Raw genomic sequence first — 20039 nt, 5'->3', positions numbered from 1 at the left:
GCGCTGCAAGTCCGCTAGGCCCACATCTACCGAGACTGAAGTAAGGTGCCTAATGTAAGTCTGATTGGGACCTACCGGATACTCGGTCTCCTCATGCATTGTATGCATAGGGACCCCAAAACGCCGAGGCAGCGGCATGATCAAGGTCGGGGTTGGGGATCTGAAATGGTTTGCACTACAGTAATGAGAATAAATATCAATAAGCAAACAACCTATACCCCACCTAGGCCAATGCGTACCCAGACGAGTCTAACATGCGATCTAACAACCAACACATTCGAATCCACACAAACATACTTACCTCGCCTTAAATCAAATGCCAACTCTGCATATTAGTTAAATCACCATAATACAATAATAATTCAAGAACATAACATAAACACTCAAACACTATAACCACGTACATTCACCCAATTTAACCAAACACATTTTGCATGGGTGGCCAAGCAACTATCCACGACCCGCGTCAACACGCCTCAGGTCCATTCTCATAGCCCGAGTTAACACGCCTCAGGCTTAGCCCTCCGATCAATCCGGGCTCAGTCCCGCGTAACCACGCCTCAGGACATTTCTCTCGACCCGCGTAACCATGCCTCAGGTTGGCAGCCCTCCGATCGATCCGGGCTCAGTCCCGCGTAACCACGCCTCAGGACATTTCTCTCGATCCGCGTAACCACGCCTCAAGTCATTTCTTGCCTTTCTAGCCACACCCGCATAACTACGTCTCAGGTTGGCAGCCCTTCGATCGATCCGGGCTTGGTCAAGCAAACACACACGCCACTTAATTCAATCAATTTTCACGCCATAGTCAAGCTTCAATATCATTGAATCATCTCAACCCACTGCTCACACAAACCAACCATACTTAGCACCCAAATTCACTCCCAAGCACCACAATGAACCGGCCACGCAAACAATCACCAACACATCACATTTCCATGCACTTTCCAACCATAGGCTCCACAACATTAGTCCATAATCCCAGCAATTCAATCAGCCAAGAACAGCCACTAATTGGCCTCCAAATCACCACAAATCATTCTACAATCAGCCATATCCATTAACCACTAAACCAACCCTAATAACCCCTAAACAAGTCTATTAATACTCAATGTACTAGATAAGGTTTAGAGAGTCACTTACCTAAGTCCAAAACCAAGGGGGAACCAAGTAAAAGCCAGCAAAAGGCTGGTCGGAGCAGCGTCGGGCTCGGCACGGCACGGGCACAGCAGCAGGCAAAGCCCTCGGCACTGCGCTCGGCCATAGCCGGGGCACTCGGCACAACACTCGGCATGGCGCTCGCCCACGGCCGGCGAGCGGGCAAGCGGGCCGGGTGAGCGGCCGGAACAACTGGGCGAGCGGCACAGCCACGGGCGAGTGGCTGGGCGCGACGGGCGACACGGCCGGCGAGCAGCTGATGCGCGGCCGGGCGAGCAAGCAGGCGAGCGGGCGACTGCTGGACAGTCCAGGGCGAGCAGCTAGGTAACTCCGGGCACGGCCAGGACGGTGACCAGGCGAGCTTGGCCGGTGAGCTGGGGCGGCGGTCGGACAGCGACGGCGAGCTCGGCCAGGTGAGTTGCAGAGCGGCCGGCAAGCTGGGTTAGCGGCCGGCGAGCTGGGATGGCAAGCTAGAGAGCGGCCGGCAACGGCGACGGGCTCGGCCAGGCGAGCTGGGCGAGCTGAGTGCCGACGGGACGAGCAAGCTGATCGTGCGAAGGGGAGGAGAAGGACAGCCGAGTCGGGGGAGACGGTTGGACAGACGGCGCGGCAGCTGGGCGAGCTGCAGCGCAAGGCGGATGGCGGACGGTGGCTGGGCTGGTCCCGACGAGCGGCAGTCGGTCGGTGAGCAGCAAGAAGAAAGGAGCAAAAGCAGCGGCCAAGAGGAAGGAAAAGAAGAGGAAGAGAAGAAGAAGAAGAAAGAAGAAGAAGAAGGAAAAGAAAAGAAAAAATGAGGAGAGAGAGAGAGTTTGCATGGAGAGATGGGGGAGGGGATGTGCGCGTAGGGAGGGGGTGCGGCAGAGGAAAGAGAGAGAGAGAGAGAGAGAGAGAGAGAGAGAGAGAGAGAGAGGGACAAAAGTCAACGCAATGAGTGTGATCCGACGGTCCACGTTCAAACTCGAAATCGATCTAATGGTCCACGAAAAATCCTAATTATAAATTAGGATTTGGCCAAAAGACACTAAATAAAACACACTACGAGGGAGGTCTACTTGTCCAAATTCGCATCCGGTCAAAATTTCACTTTTCACCAATCCCAGGCAATATCGACGCTGGCCACAATAATATCGACACCGTCCAATTAAATTCGTCACGAAATTCTGAGAAATTCGACATCAAAGTTCGGGCTCTAAATAACGGCCAAATTCGATCGAATGCGATTCTAGCGAAATCTCAAATTTAAAATAACCCGAGAGTGATCAGTTCTGGGCGAGATTTAACTATAAGCGCACTGACGAAATACACGTTTTATAAATCCCAAAAATGGATCGAAATTCGGAATGTCACATAGACCGTAACTAAACTTTCACGAATGTGCGAATTCATTGATTGATGGAGGACGCGGAGCTTCACCCACGAAATTAGGAATACTATCTTTATATGATACAACAACCTTTGAAGTAGGGAGCGCTATCCCTATTGCCATATATGTGGGATCTAATCCTAACTAAAGGGTTGTGTTGACATGTTGCATTCACAGCCCATGAGAAAGAGATTCTCAAGAAAAATATACTGTGCGCAAACTCATTGTTTAAACAAACAAGCTTGATCTAATAATAGTCTAGTCCTCTCGTACTAGCATGACCCGAATTAGGAGATACTAAGTGCATCTTTTGAGCAACTGTCATTTTGGCATGGAAGGATATGTATAATGTGTCATTATGCTGAAACATACTAGAGACAACAAAAATTTGAACTTCAAAAAAGTTCACAAGTATATTTCTTCTCTAATATGGATAAGCGTCAACACAACAAGTGCAAGATCATCTTAATGATCAGTAACCTACTGTCGGGTTAATTCAAGAAGAGAAGACCACAAGCGAGAGAGAGCTGAAGATCAGTAACCTCGTCCCTGCCCAGCACGACTCACCATTGCACGTCTCGCCACCGTGCGTCACGCCGACCAGCTCGCTCGCCGGCCAGCCCAGCCACTCGCACAGCTCGCCGTCGCCACCACCTCCCCAGCTCCCCCTCTCGCCCATCGCCGCTACCCTGCTCCCCTACTGCCCGTCGCCGCCGCCGTCGCTCGTCGCCACCGCCATGCCTCCTAGCCAGCCCAGCCGCTCGCCCAGCTCGCCGACCGCCTGCCCGGGCATTGGCCGAGCACGCCTGGCTGTCCCTGCCGTGGCCGGACTGTCCCCGCCGTGGCCGAGCCCGTCGTCCGAGCGCCTGGCCGCCGTCCCGGCCGTGGCCAAGTAGCCCAGCCGCTCGCCGGTCATCGCCCAGTCGCTCGCCCATCGTCACCCAGTCGCTCGGTCATCCGTGCCCGAGCCGTCCCAGCCGCTCGCCCGTCGCCTGGCCGAGTGCCCTGCCGTGGCCGAGCGCCTAGCCCGTGGCCGAGCGCTTTACCGGCCGCTGTGCCCGTGCCGTGCCGGGCCCGACGCCGCTCCAACTGGCCTTTGCTGGCTTTTGCTTGGTCTCCCTTGGCTTGGACCTAGGTAAGTGATTCCCTAAACCCTACTTAGTATAATGAGTATTATTAGACTCGTTTAGGGGTTGATTAGTATCGGTTTAGTGGCTAAGTTAAGGTTATTATTGATGTTTGAATGTGGCCCGTTGGTAGACTAAATTGCAACGATATTGTGGCTAGTTGGTAGATTAAATTGTGGTGAGTTGTGGCTAAATTAGTAACTGATTGAGATGAGTTCGATGATTGGGCTGTCGTGGCGTTTGTGGGTGAATTGGATATTTAAATATGGCCGACTTGAACGTCGAATTTATGGGCTATTGTGGGGAGTTCATGACTTGGAATTGGGCACTTGAGATGTGTTAGAATGATGGTTGAGCAATGTGGCTAACTTGTGATGCCTTGAGGAATGAATTTGATACTTGCATGGATTAATTGGAATGAGTGGCGGTTGATCATATTATGGCGTTGTTTGAATATGTGATTGACGTGGAATGGATTGAATTAAGTGGCGTGTGTGTTTGCTTGACCAAGCCCGGATCGATCGGGGGGCTGCCAACCTGTAGGGTGTTGACCCGGATTGTGAGAAAGGACCTGTGCGGTGTTGACCCGGGTCGTGAGAAAGGTCTTGAGGCGCGTTGACGCGGGACAAAGCCCGGATTGATCGGAGGGCTGACCTGAGGCGTGTTTACGCGGGTTGTGAGAATGTGAGAAAGGATCTGTGGGGTGTTGACCCGGATCGTGAGAAAGGTCCTGAGGCGTGTTGACGCGGGACAAAGTCCGGATTGATCGGAGGGCTACCAGCCTGGAGCGTGTTGACGCGGGTGGCGAGAAAGGACCTGTGGGGTATTGACCCGGGTCGTGTGAAAGTCGGATGGATGTGCATGTGTAATGTAATTGGTTGAATTGGATGAATGCACGTGTGTATGACGCTCGGGTGATCGTGATATGTGCTTGGGTTATTATTGCATTATAGTGTTTGACTAATGTGCAGAGTTGGCGTGTGATTGGAGGCGAGGTAAGTGTGTTATGTGAATTCGAATATGTCAATTGATAGATTGCATGTTGGGACTCGTCTGGGTATGCATTGGCCTAGGTGGGGTTTAGGTTGTCTGCTTATTGAGATTTATTCTCATTGCTGTAATGCAAACCATTTCAGATCCGCGATCGTGACCAAGTTGGAGACGCCGTCAGGGTACCATCGGGACCGGGGATAGGTTGGGTTACCCTGTCTTTTGAGCGCCCCGTTTTGTAGAGGAGATAAGTTTGACAACCACCGCCCCTTTTGATGAACGTGATTTGAAGTTAGTAGTCTGGATGGTGGTGGTGTAAATGAAGGTTGTAAGCCTGTGCCAAGTATATGAAATGCGTTTATTAATTTGTGCTAGTGATATCCCTTTGTTATTATATACTATCTGGGTTGTCATGATTCGCTTCCGCTTGCGTACGCCTTTGCATGTTTTGTATGGGTCGGCGATGCGTCCTGGGACATCGCGTTCGATACAACTGTTGTAGGGGTGTCACGAGCTCGTTAGGGTTCGGGGCGTGACATCAAAACTAATCTTTAATTTGCGATGGACATCTTGATTGGGAACTAAATCTAATTTCTTCAATGTGGCATTCCAAAGTGATTTACTGAATGCCACACAGAGAGGAACCGATGACCTCAAGAGCCGAAGGAAGTCCACCAGTTTTTGCGTAAAATATCAAGAGAAATATGATAATAATTATGTGGAGGGGAATCCATTTCGAATGCATGCTTACTGAAAAGTTGAAGAGCATGACGATGGCACAATTCTCTCATTTCATAGATTTTAAACTCTTCAAAATGAATTTGGACATTATTTTCTCGATTCCCCTCTTTGATCAGCAAAAAGTTGGTGTCCCTCGTCGTAATCATAATTCTGCTCCCAAGACCAAACCAATCACGTTTTTCTGCAAATTTTAAGAGTTGGTCGCACTTATCTACGTCATCAAGAACAATGAGGACTTTTTTGTTGCGGAATCTCCTTTTATTTTGGTAAATCCCTGCATCACAGTAAAAAATCTCCACTGGTCTGAAGTTGAGAATTTCTGACAATAATTGCTTTTGCAATTGGACGACTTTGACATCCTCTGAAGCTTCTCGAACATTGGAAAGAAAGCTACACCCATCAAACCAACTAGAAATTTGGTTAAAGACAACCTTCGCACGAGTTGTCTTATTGATGCCTCCCATATTGTGAATTACAAGATATCGAACATCAGGAGAACCTTCATCTAACAGGTGCACGACTTCTTCAACACGATCATGAATTCCAACTACATAATTGGGTAGATTTTTCTCTCTCTCATTCAACTTGATCAAAACTTCAGAACCGATTAATCTAATGACTTCGCCTTGGCTGTCATATTTGATAGAAAGGGTCTAGTCAGAAAGATCACAATTAGAATACTAACCTATCAAGTTTAGGAATATTGTAAATCAAATATAAACCAGCCACGAAGGGAGGAGAGGCAAGCAGGGGCGACCGCCCCAACCCAACAAATGTTGTACATAGACTTTGCAGATCTATAGGAAAAAATTAAATGACAAGTAGAGATTACTTGTAATTTATGTATAGTTTCAAGCTCTAACTGTTATTTTTTAAAAAATGAAAATCCATGTCAATTTACTTAATATGATTTGCAATTAAATATTTTATTCAATGGTCAAAGATGTAAATTGTTATGATAAGAATGAAATCTTAAACTTAATAAAAGATGCTCCCTCATCCGTAAATTGTAAAAGTCCAAACCTTTTATCTTCCTTTAAATATATGCACAGGATTTGTTTAATCCTTTTTATTGCTCACATCTACTATGTCCTCTGTTTTCTACGTTTGAAATGGATTAAAATAGTAATAGCTAGAACCATCGTTTTCAATATCAAAACCACAAAAATTGATCTAAAAGTTTAAAAAATATATCTTATTCTATCTAAAAGATGCAACTTTGTTGGAATAATAAAATTTGGAATTGATATTCAAATATGTCTTGAAGGATTACATAATATTTATAGACCCTTTAGATAACTAGAACAATTAAAAACTATCTTGAAAACAAGCAACAATAAGTAAACATTAATTTCTTTGATAACAATTTCCAAGACTCCAAATCTCTAGATAATAATTGCAAGAATCCAATTCACGAGATAAGCTTGGATTACGAAAAGTCTTTTTTATTTCCAACAGCCTCCCTTAAACCGAGCTCATCTTGACCATGCCGATCATTCTCTTGAGTTTAAGGAAGGAGTCTGTCTTCAACAGCTTAGTAAACATGTCAGCCACTTTATCACGCCCCGAACCCCATCGAGCTCGCAACATCCCTCTTCGGTCGAACTAGTGCGACGTCCCAAGAAACGCCGCCGACCCAAACCAACACGTCAAAGATAAAGCACTAGCGAAAGCCACAAAAACCCAGACAATAATTGACTAGGGGTAACAGGGAGAATATACATCCATTACCGATTCAAACTTATATAATATCCACCATTTATAATCCACATAATATACATGCACACCGAGCTTCCAAAATTTACACCACCGACATCAAAAAGATCAGTAGCCTGGGTATACCCTAAAATCCAAAAATGGGACACTTCAAACCCTTCACTCTACCCCTCGACTATCCCCTACGCCCTCTAGACGGCATCCACTCCGATTCAGTCTCCCCGGAATCCAAATCTGAAATCCCCTGATCAACCTACTCCTCGGAAGATTCCATATCCGCCTCGATCTCAATCGGGTTGTCTTCATCCCCCGACTCTATCGGAACCTCAATTCTTTCCTCCTCTTCAGACTCCTCTTCTGGCTCTTCCTCTGGCTCATCCTCTGGTTCCTCCTCCGGTTCCTCTTCAGGCTCTTCTTCGGGCTCTTCCTCTTCGGGTTCCTCCTCTGGCACTGCACCTAGATCCACATCCATCGGATCATACCCTGCCTGTGATTCCTCCGGCTCCGAATCAGGCTCAGCTACTGAAGGTTCGGGTGCTGCGGGTATGTGCTGATGTCCTGACTGGGCGAGACTAGTATCCAGGCTAGTCATCTCACCATCGGGAGGGGGTATGGCCGACGAATCCCAATCCCCTACTCTGTCAAAGGGAACATCAAAGCCATGGATGGGGCCAAACTCATCCATCCCATCCCGAAAACACCAGGCAGTATAGGTGTGGGCCTGCCAGAGGGGTTGCCCTATGTCTACCCAGACTACGGTAGAATGCTTGATCCAAGCCATATTATCATCTATCGAATACTCTACAACTGCATGGTCGGTGTGCATCGGTAATCCAAAACGCTCAGGCGGCGGTGGTGGGAGATTCATGGTTCAGGCCGGGGTTCTGAAATTGTTTGGTTGAAACAACCATGAGAACACGTCTCAGCAAGTACACACCCTAAACCCCACCTAGGCTAACACGTAACTCCAGACAAGACCAAACATAATATCACCCAATAAACACACATCATGCACACAATTGCATTTACCTGGGCTTTTGATATGCGCAATCTGCAGGTTAGTCTCAATTACACAATTCCCAACTACATGCACACTCCCAATTAATTTCCATGCCCACAGACAAAGTCAAATATATGCCATTTCCAAGCTCGGCATTTCGCACACACTCGTTTATGCCTCATCACACTATTATCATTTGACTTGCTAGCAACCCGCGTTACAGTACACGCCTCAGGCTCAACATCCACCACCTACGGCACAACCCGCGTTGAAGTACACGCCTCAAGACGGCACAATTCCCCGCGTTACAGTACACGCCTCAGGGACTCTCGTGACCACACGCACGACATACCACATAAATTTCTCATTTAATCACTCGCTCGAACCTCATACGGACATGCTCGACTTACACACCAACATGCCAAATTATTAGCTGATCAAATTCAGCCCATGCACACGTCGAACCTCACGCATTTCACATGCTCAATTAACACCCAATCATGGCCAATTGCCAGTCAATTCAATTCAGCCCATGCATGCATATAACGGTCCACATTTCAATCAATCAATTCACAATCCAACGAGCATACAAGGCCGCCATTGGACCCACAATCACAGCCACAATCATGAGCATAAACTCAACATTTCCATGTCTATTTCAAGCCATAATGAGCACCACAACCAGCCACGACACCACGCACATCAAACCGACACATTTAGTCCCCAAATCGGACCATATTGCTCATCATTGCGAGCCACAATTTTCAGCACCCAATTCAGCATTAAATCAGCCCCGAAACCATCACAAATCCATCCACAAACCAGCCAAGTTCAACCCCCAAATCAGTCCACCAAATTAACCCCTAAACAATCTCTAATTCACCCAAATCGGCCCCTAATTAACCCGATTCAGCCTCTAATTACGTCCGTCGATACTCGATATCCTAAATAGAGTTTAGGATGCCACTTACTTGTAATCCTAGTCTAGCTTGGGCTGAAGGAAGGGGCGGCAAGCCGGCGGCCACTCGATGAGCATACGGCGACGGCGGCTGTGGCTGGACGGTCTGCTGGTTCACCTTAGCTGGGGCTAAACCGAATGAGAGCTGTGATGGTGTTCGGTGAGGAGGAAAACAAGGGAGAGAGAGAGTGACGGTGAGGCGTGGTGGTGTGAGGCGAGCGGCCACGGCGGCGGCGGTGGCTCTGGCATGCGGCTGATCCGGCTCGGCGGGGAAGCGACGGCGACGGCTGGCCACGGTCACAGCAGGGTGGGGGAGGAAGCTCGACCGGGAGGGAGAGAGGGAGAGAGATGCCGAGAGAGTGAGAGAGAGTGAAAGGGAGAGAGAGAAATTGGAAATAAATATTAAGAGCACCAATAATTGGTGTCTAGCCCTTGCCAAATGACCATCCTACCCCTCTCTCTATCTCCAAACCAACGGCCACGATTTGATCTTATCCTAAGATCAACGGTCTAGATTAATCCTTGCCAAAAATATCCAGGAGCAAAATTGGAATTTCACAAAATTTCCAAGGGCAAAATTGTCCAAAAATTTCTATCTCTAATGTAGGTGTGAAATGACCAAAATGCCCCTCTCCCATTATACTTGGCCTTAACAAAGTCCCAGGGGTAAAACGGTCATTTTCCATTTCTCGCCAAAATTCGAATTTTCTGAAGAATCTGGACAAATCTGAGGCTGACCGATCTAATAACAACATCGTCCAATTATCCTGTCGTGACCTTCATAATTTCCAATGCCCAAACTTGATCTCTAATTAATGATTAAATTTAATTAACGTAACTTGAGCGTATCTCGAACTAACGGGTGGCTTTTGGGGAAATTCGCACATTTGACCCGTAGCCGATACTGAATCAAGCCACATTTAAGTTCACTCGAGTCGTGATGACCTCGGTTGTCACTTAATCGCGAGGATCGATCGCTAGTTCCGACAGGCGCGATCGTTTGGTATAGGTTTAGGGTCATTCGTCAATTCATCTCGTGGTAAAGCGGAATCACTCGCGATCCACTAATATGACAGCGGCGAATTGATCCCTAACTATCCTTGGATTGGCCTACATTGGCTCAAAATGTCACCTCGACAATTTTTATGGTTGAAAGTCGATTCACGATCGAGTTTCTTTGGTCGCGCGAATTTAAATCCCTAATTAGTCATTCCCTATTGGTTAGTATCCCAGGAGTGATCAGTTCCGGGCGAGATCTAACTACAAGCACGTTCATAAAACCATCCATTTCATAAATTCTAAGTGGGTCAGATTTCAGAATGTCACACACTTGATCTTCCGACTTGCAAAACTGTAACACAATCTCCTCGGACTTCACCAGATCTCGAATGAAATGATACTTTATATCAATGTGCTTACTTCTTCCATGAAAGACCGGATTCTTTGCAAGCGCAATTGCTGACTTATTATCGCAATTAATCACCGTCGAATGCTCCTGCTTATGGCGTAATTCAGCAAACATCAAACGTAGCCAAACTGCTTGAGTAGCACAATAAGCCGCTACTATGTATTCCGCTTCTGCACTGGACAAAGCAACCACCTGTTGCTTCTTCGAGGATCAAGAAAAAATTCCATTTCCTAAAGAGAAAACATAACCGAAAGTACTCTTCCTTTCTCCAATATCACCTCCCCAATCACTGTCTGTATATCCCATAAGCTGAAAATCATTAGAAACAGTGTAGAATATACCATCATCCACAGTACCTTTAATGTACCGTAGAATTCGTTTTACCACATGCAAGTGTGATTGTCTAGGAGTTTCCATAAATATGCTTACCATCCCAACACTATAAACAAGATCTAGTCGAGTAGAAGTCAAATATCGTAGACTCCCGACTAGCCTCTTGAAATATGTGGGATCGACTTCGGAGCCACTTCCATCTTTTGTCAACTTCAATCTTTCCTCCATTGGAGTGCTAATTGGTTTACAAGTAGCCATCTTAAAACGCTCAAGAATATCCTTGGCATACTTTTGTTGACAAATAAAAATACCATCCTCCGATTGTGTAACTTCAAGGCCGAGAAAATAATACATGAGACCCATGTCCGCCATCTCAAACTCACAAGTCATGGCCTCCCTGAAATCAGAAATCATCTCTGGACAAATTCCGGTAAATATGAGATCATCAACATATAGGCAAACAATGAGCATCTCACCGTTCAAGCCAATCTTCACATATAAAGCATGCTCAAAAGGACATCGGTCAAAACCATGATTCATGAAATAAGAATCAATTCTGGAATACCATGCTCGCGGTGCTTGCTTGAGACCGTAAAGAGCTTTCTTCAATTTGTAGACGAAACCCTCTTGTCCTTTCTTGACATACCCCTCGGGTTGATCCACATACACCTCCTCCTCAAGTACGCCATTGAGAAATGCGGACTTGACATCCATTTGGTGTATTTTCCAACGTCTTTGAGCAGCCAAAGCAAAGATCATGCGAATAGTATCCATTCTTGCAACCGGAGCAAATACCTCAAAATAGTCAATCATGAGTTTTTGTTTGTAACCCTTGACTACAAGACGAGCCTTCAACCGATCAACATCACCATTAGGCTTGTACTTGGTCTTATAGACCCATTTCATGCCGATGGACTTCTTGCCTTCTGGAAGAGAAGTGAGCTCCCACATATCATTTTTCTCAATCGCATATATCTCATCATCCATAGCACGAACCCAACCATCATCTTGGGAAGCCTCCTTAAAGTTTGTCGGATAACAATCTGCAAAGAGAGCAAAATTAATAATTTCTTCATCAGAGGGATTATCATCATTGGACAAAACACAATCCCTCAAACGAGTTGGTAAAACTCGTTCTCGCCGTAGACGTGCGGACGTTTCAGCAGAATCCGATTGAATTTCTGCTATCGGAACAGATTGCACCAATGCCGCTACTAGTTCAGATTGACTATCTGAATCGGGTTGAACCGACTTCTCCTCATCCAGGACAAAGTGAAACTGCTTCTTTTCCTCCGCGCTCTAAGTCCACTCACCTTCCTCATCAAAGGTGACATCTCGACTGATAACGACTTTCTTTGTTACCGGATTATACAACCGATAACCCTTGGTCTCATTACTGTAACCAAGGAAGATGCACTTCTCACTCTTCTCATCAAGCTTCTTGCGAAGCTCATTTGGCACATGGGCATAAGCAATACACCCGAACACACGAAGATGCTGAACTGAAGGGATTCGACCACTCCACACCTCCGCCGGAGTCTTGAACTCAAGACCTTTAGTAGGACACCGATTCAACAAGTAAACAGCACAAGCAACCGCCTCCGCCCAGAAATGCTTAGGCAATTATTTGGAACAAAGCATGGTACGAACCATATCAACAATAGTGCGGTTTTTTCTCTCCGCTACTCCGTTCTGTTGAGGAGTATACCGTGCTGTCAATTGATGCTTGATGCCGCACTGTTTGAAGAAGCCATCACCAACCAAATATTCTGTGCCACGATCAGTTCGGAGAATCCGAATTTGGTGCCCACTTTGTTTTTCTACATAGGCTTTGAACTCCTTGAAAGCATCAATGGCGTCGGACTTGTGCTTCAAGAAATAAACCCATGTTTTCCGGCTAAAGTCGTCAATGAAGGTAATAAAATACTTGTACCCTCGATTTGACGATTCACATAGCGGTCCGCAAAGGTCGGAGTGCACTAACTCCAACGGCTTTGAAGCTCTCCATGATTGTCCCGAAGGGAAGCTGTCTTTGCACTTTTTTCCAATAACACATGGTTCACATATCTCCTTCGGAGAAGAAATTTCGGGTAGTCCATGCACCATCTTCTTTCGAGACAACAGCTTCAAGCTGTCAAAATTCACATGCCCAAACCGCTTGTGCCAAAGCCATGAAGAATCTTGCACCGAGGCACTAAAACACGAGGTAGCATAATTAATATACAAAGGAAAAAGTCGATTTCGAGCCATTTTTACCTTCGCAATCAACCCTCCTTTGCCATCATGAATCGTGCAAAGCTCATCCTTAATGGTCATGTGATAGCCTCGCTCGGACAATTGTCCCATGCTTAGGAGATTTTCTCGAAGACCGGGAACATAATGAATGTCGGAAATGCTTTGAACCGACCCATCCTTCGCCTTGATTTTAATTGTCCCCTTTCCCATGATAGGGACTTTGGCATTATTCTCGAACCTCACCTCCGAACAAAAGGTGTCATCAAGTTTTGAGAATAATTCCTTCTCGCCGTACATGTGATTGCTACATCCGGTGTCTAAGTACCAAATGTTCTTCTGGATTTCCACCGCAGCATCACACGTGAATAAAAGAGCATTGTCATGCTCATCGTCGCTATCAACAAATCTTGCTACCTTGGCATGAAACTTTTGACCACCAATCTTCTTGCTTCGACAATCAGATTGGTAGTGCCCATACTTTTTACAATTAAAACATTGAATATGGGACTTATCTTTTCGTTGTCCAGAATGCTTCTCTTGCCACTTTTTATCTTTCCTTTGATTAGAAAGTTTCTTCTTTTCATCGGGCAACACCAACTAGCTTTGTAGAGCTTCCTCTACCGTCCTGGATTTCTCCTTGAGTCGATGGTCGTGCATTTGTAGAGAGCCCATCAACTCATCAACTGTCAAAATAGAGAGATCCCGAGACTCTTCAATGGAAGTCACAATATATTCGAACTGCAAAGTTAGCGTCCGAAGAATCTTCTCAACAATCTGTTGGTCACCAATAGTCTCACCATTGGCCTTCATTTGATTGACAAGAGCCAATGTCCGTGAGAAATAGTCGGAAATGGACTCCGACTTTTCCATTTGAAGGAGCTCGAATTGTCGACGAAGAGTTTGAAGCCGAACCTTCTGGACCATATTTTGATGAGAGAGTCCCAAGCTTCTTTTGCCGTTTTCGAATTCGCCACTTTTTCAAAGATTGACGAATCTATCACTTGAAAGATGTAAAAGAGAGCCTTACGATCTTTCTTGCGATTTTCTTTTATCGTCCTTTGCTCCTCCGTTGTCAAATCTGTCGGCGTTTCTGGCTCCACGAATCCTTCTTCCACAATCTCAGTCAGCTCTTGAAACCCGAATAGCACCTCCATCTGGATCTTCCAATGCTCAAAATTCTTCCCATCGAACCTTGGGAGTTGAGGTTGGATCGTCCCGGCACCATTCATAGAGGCCATATGACACGAGATTTTGTAAGCCGAATTCACAAAACTTAGCCAAAACTGGCTCTGATACCAAATGTTGGAATAATAAAATTTGGAATTGATATTCAAATATGTCTTGAAGGATTACATAATATTTATAGACCCTTTAGATGACTAGAACAATTGAAAACTATCTTGAAAACAAGCAACAATAAGTAAACATTAATTTCCTCGATAACAATTTCCAAGACTCCAAATCTCTAGATAATAATTGCAAGAATCCAATTCACGAGATGAGCTTGGATTACGAAAAGTCTTTTTTATTTCCAACAAACTTGAATAATGAATAGTATTGGAGTTGTTATGTCTTAGTAGAGAATTCATTTGGCACTTTGTTATTTTAGATCTTACCTTATATGTAGTAACAATTCTTTGGTATTCTTTGTTTCTTTGTATTATTTTTCTTGTAAGAAATTGTGCTTTTTCATTGAAATTTTTAATACGCCTCGTATAGCAATCTAGGTTGTTTAGGTAAATTTTTCCATTCATAGAATTATTACTTAAATTATGATGAAGCCAACATTAGTTGAATATTTTGGTACAGAAGTTCTTGCTAAAAAATAACTTCTAAATTTTCTTAAGATCAAAGTAAACAATCATCAAGAAAAAATATTTCTCTTGTCCAGATACATATTTATGTTCACTTAGTATGTAATAAGTTTATTCACTTCTCATGTGCTAAAGGAATTTTTTTGAACTCTACATGCATTTCATCAAAGACTTTGGCCTCCTCTCGACTTAAATTTGGCTCCGTCACTGATATAAACTAATAGTCTCCCTTTTTACCAGAATAAAAGAATGTTTTTCTTTGAAGAGACAAGGTCATGTGATTTCTAATGTGTTACGTTTAGTACGCCAGAATGGAATGGACAGAGAATGAAATGGGATGGAACGATGACTCCAAAATTTTTGTTTGGTGAATTGTGGAAATGAAATGGAAATTATATTTATTGTAAGAAAAACATTGTAGTAATACTATTGAATGAGAGTATTTTAACAAATACTAATAAATTTGTTTAATATTTTACTTACTTGTATTTATTATAATATCATTCTATTTAAATTATATTAATGTACTTTGTAATTTTTTTGTTCATATTGTAATTTCTAATTGACTAGTATATTACATTATATTTATTAATTATGATGTAGAATTACCAGATATTTAATATTGATCATATAATTCATGTTTATCAACTATAATATAAATTTATTAATCGTCATTCATAATTGATCCTAAATCTTAATTGATATTTGTTTTATAATTATATTATTCATTACATAAAATTGAATAATAAAAATTTAGCCATTATTTATTATTACTGTTGAGGCTGCGTAGTTGTGTGATTTACGGATGAAGAGAAATGGATCATTTTTTATAGGAATTAAGTGACCAATTAATTAAATGTGAATTGAGTGATAAGTTGATGAAAAAGAGTTTTAAATTTTCATGCAAGGATGAAAGTTTTTCTATTATTTATATTTATATCAATTAAACTGAAAAAAGAAAAAAGAAGCGGCTCAAACCTTACCCTCTATCTTTAAGATCCCTTCCTTTGATTTGAGCGGCCTCCTTCAAAGCCTCCTTCCATCCCTGCAGTACATTGTAGCCAAACTTCTCCTCGTGCTTTTGCAGTGCATCGTGGTACAGCCCGGTTTTGAGCTTGACATTGTCAGGATCCACATCAAAGAAAATTGGCATGATCATCGATTTGCCATCACTGTTTCTCAAGCAATCAACCATGTATTCCAGCTCGAGAAGACACCAAGCACTGGATGCGTAGTTTCTAGAGAAGATGGGCATGCAAATTGTGGAGCTCTTGATCGCATGCTCCAGTTTGTCTCGGATCACTTTGCCTTTGTTGATCTCTTCCTTGTCTCTCAACACGCGAATCCTAGCTACATCCATGGAGTGATAGAGGCTGTCACACCCCAAACTCAACAAGAATAAGGGCGTGACACGGCCATCCTTTCACAAAAGGACGCAGCCAAAACATAACCGAAACTCACCTAATATCTTAATATATGCATCCACATATATATACGTGATAGAGAGTTTATCTGGTTACAATATCAAAGTTAACTACAATCCACCAATAGGCCAAAAGCATAACTAGCAACAGGCTAATACTTAAACTCCACATCTATGTGCAACTCGTACCAAAAAGTCCCAACTATCAAAATGTCCTCCCCGACACCGGAACTCTCGCGCCTACTAACGTCTCGGTGAAGAACCTGAAAAACAAGTAAGATGAGAGGAATGAGCTACCACGGCTCAGTGAGTAATACATTTCTTCTAGGTAGATCGAGCACCTACTATGCACACAGTTGTAAGACCAAACGAAAACTCAAATAACCCAACATATAACCAACTCCAGGTTCAAAATACGTTATATACTACTTTAAACATCACATTTTCACAATAGGAAAGCTCATTCCAATTAATAATATCAAAGAAGAAACCAATGGTCAAATTCATTGGCCAATCTCGTCGAAAAGCACGTGCCAATGGTCCATTCCATTGGCCAATCTCATGCTCAGAAATCTAAGTATGATCACGGATAACGCCCCGTGAAAGGCGACCAAGATCCCCCCCCTTGGCAAGGTCTCCACCTACTAAAAGCCGGTGGCTCGGCCCACAAGAATATCCTAGACTAGTATGCGCATACCCACAACCCCTCATTTGGGTTCACAGAGACACTGAGCACCAAAATCCACAACAATATCATCCACCAATCTACAAAACCCATTCCAGAAATCATTTCATAAACCATTTCATAAACCGATATAAAACCCTTCATAAGCCACATTCAAATGCAAGAACTCCTCATGAGTCTTTCTCAAAAGGTTTCGCAAACCTATTTGCATTCAGTAAATTCAAACCGAAATCAAAAGATAATCTTTCATTTTAAATACACAAAATGGCAGTAAATGCTCAATCCAATTTTATGCAATCAAAATGCCATTTCTTATATGGTAACATGTCTAATACATATCATTTTCTAAACATGAGTTTACAAATTCAAAGAAGAAATAGTATCACTCACCTTGAAAAGCTGAAAAACTAACCTACGGCGGTTTCTCGAGCCGACGCACTCAAATACCTAGGAATAAGTCGAAAAACGGTGTCAAAACCGAGTAAAATGTTTCTTCAGCTACGACTCAGCTAAATTGGGCTTAGACACTAACACAACAACTAAAAGACGCCCTCAAATCATTCGTCCAAAGCGATTATCCAAATTCATCCACGATGCGAAACTTGAGCGCAAAACTTGATTGCGCCATAACTTTCTCCACTAAACTCTGTTCTAAGCGAACTTATAGTCAAGAGAAAGCTTATTCAGAGCATTATAAGAACCCCAACTTGGCCGTCCTAAAATTGAGCCGAAGACCGACAAAAATCGGCCTAAAAACCGCTGATCGCGCACTGTTCACTGCGCGCACTCAACTTCAAAAATTCATATTTGGCAAACCGTAAGTCCAAATCAGGTTCCGTAAAATCTCACGGCTCCGCAACACCGTAAACTACCAATTCTATAAAAATGCGCAGCTTTATGACTCAAAAATCAGACTTCGCCGCTCGAGTAACACGTAACTCCGAAATTCGTCCCGAACAACCATACTACGAAATAGCTACTCAACAAGCCCCAACACTTTACAACACCATAAACCATCATTCCACGCAAAATTACAACTTAATAACTCCTCAATCGAGCCTCGCAATTCAAAATCGATATTCCTTTAAATTTGTGCCCTAATTTCCGAAATCGATCTGATTAGACGAATAGAGGCCTCGATTACTTACCCGGCGTTACAAAACGACGTTGATTCGTCTTATCGAGTCGTCCGGATCACAAACGCACGAAGATTTTTCCCTATTCCCCTTTTTCTTCCTCTGCGTGCATTTCTTCTTCTTCCCTTCTTCTCCCCTTTCTCTCTTCGGTCACCGAGGCTCCTTCACCAATTCACGTTGAAAAAATATATAGACAAGTTAATGGGCTGGGCTCTAGATAAAATAATGGGTTATTTAAGCCCATTATTACAGAGGCAGTTTGCAAAACTCAAGCAAGTGTCGGGCCCTCTGAAATTCAAGAATACCTCGTATTCAGCTCCCAGCGACGACTCGACATCACCTCTATCAGTCGTTGATGGCATTATGCCGCTTGATGAGTCCCTCCTCTCCATGTTCAGGAGCTAAAGTGTAGTGATCGAGTTTGATAAAGGGGAGACGTAAGAGTAGTGTTTAAAAGATGTGATTTTGGAGAATTTATGGACGTAAGATAAGAATCAATCTGCAAAGAAAAAATACAGCGGCGGTTGGCTGGCGCAAAAAATAAAAAATGGGAGGTGGAAGGTGGGCATCAAAATTGGGACTCGGTCTTAACATCATTTCTTCACCGGACCAAAACCCACCAATCAACTTCAACCTCACTCTGTAGTCATCGCGTGATGCGTTACCTAACAGCACCATAACTCGTGTGAAGAGAATTTTTGGTTGGTAACATCTTAATGGGCCAATAATGTTGACCTGCCAATCTCGAATCTTTGGATTGTGAGTGGTGCGGAATAGTTGTGAATCACACTAAACTTTTGGATTGTGAGTTGTGTGGAGTAGTTGTGAATTACACTAAACTTTCTATAGTAAGTATGGAACCTTACGATAATTCCCAGATGGGATAAAGAGAGAGTGCTGGTCACCCCTCCCCACTCTTTTACCAAAAGAAAAGCATTAGTTGCAAAAATAATTCAATTTGTCCTTTTGAAAATCACGATGCATCATTTCAATTCTCAGTATTTTTTGGCCAAGTGATGTATCAAAGTTTTATGTGTTTTTGAATCACGACATCTATTGCACCTTATCCAACAACAGCATGCATAGTGATGCGAATTTCGCAATTTATTCTCTTTATAACAATAACACTAGAAAGGTGGAAAGAAAAACCTAAAACTCTATCCAATTTCACAGGTTTAAATGGAACTTAATCCTCGAGAGATTTTCAACTGTGTACGATCTAATAACAAGAGAGCATGCCGCGTAAGAGTGAAATTTGGAAACGGTGGGGACGTCATCATAAGCATAGCTTTATAATTCGTATTAGGAAAGAAGGAGGAGTCAGCATGATGTGGATTCCTTGGAAATAACTTACAACAAGCACTCAATCACAAGTGACAAATCCAAAATGGAAAAAATAAGAATAAATCAACGGAAAAAAGAAATCAAACATAAGTGACCAATTAAATTCTTCTTTGACTTCTTGACCAAAAAAAAAATTTCTTCTTTGACATTCACTAAAGAAAAAAAGAGGTGGAGGACAAAACTAGGGACTCGGTCTTGAGAAATTTCGTTACCTAATTGCGGTATAATTCTTGCGTAGAAATTTTTTGGTTTCTAACATTTTGGTGAGATTGTTGAGAGACCTCATCAACCTTGGACTTTGGATTGCAGGTGATATGTAATAGCTGTGATTCAAATCAAACATTCCATAATAAGTACGAAACTCTTATAATAATACCAAAAGGGGAATCGTGAGCGCTGGTCTTCCCTTCCCACCCTTTTTTTGAATGAAAAGGAATGGACGCAAAATACATTGTAGTTTTCCCTTTTGAAATCATAATGCATCAATTCAAACCTCAGCAATTTTTTCACCAAGTGATATATAAGATTTTTATGTGTTTTTGAAGCACAATGTGTAGTGTGCTCCATCTAATAACTGCGTGCATAGTTTTGGGAATATCCCGTTTTAT

The 20039-nt window shown here is 43.4% G+C and overlaps 1 protein-coding gene across 1 annotated transcript; it reads right to left on the bottom strand.

Annotated features, from left to right (window-relative positions):
* Window positions 1-5658: 5658 nt before the first annotated feature.
* On the bottom strand, window positions 5659-18479 carry LOC115685291 (disease resistance protein L6-like). Its single transcript, XM_056310362.1, has 5 exons — window positions 18344-18479; window positions 16068-16217; window positions 15827-15974; window positions 5856-6009; window positions 5659-5769 (listed from the first exon to the last, which is right to left on the bottom strand). The coding sequence occupies exons 1-5, from the start codon at window positions 18477-18479 to the stop codon at window positions 5659-5661; spliced, it is 699 nt and encodes a 232-aa protein (XP_056166337.1).
* Between the last annotated feature and the right edge of the window lie 1560 nt (window positions 18480-20039).

This window comes from Syzygium oleosum, unplaced genomic scaffold, assembly GCF_021117445.2.
Source record: "Syzygium oleosum isolate NSW1041296 unplaced genomic scaffold, Sole_v2.1 Sole_v2.04, whole genome shotgun sequence".
NCBI classification, from domain to species: domain Eukaryota; kingdom Viridiplantae; phylum Streptophyta; class Magnoliopsida; order Myrtales; family Myrtaceae; genus Syzygium; species Syzygium oleosum.
This window is presented reverse-complemented; position numbering and strand designations above follow the sequence as displayed.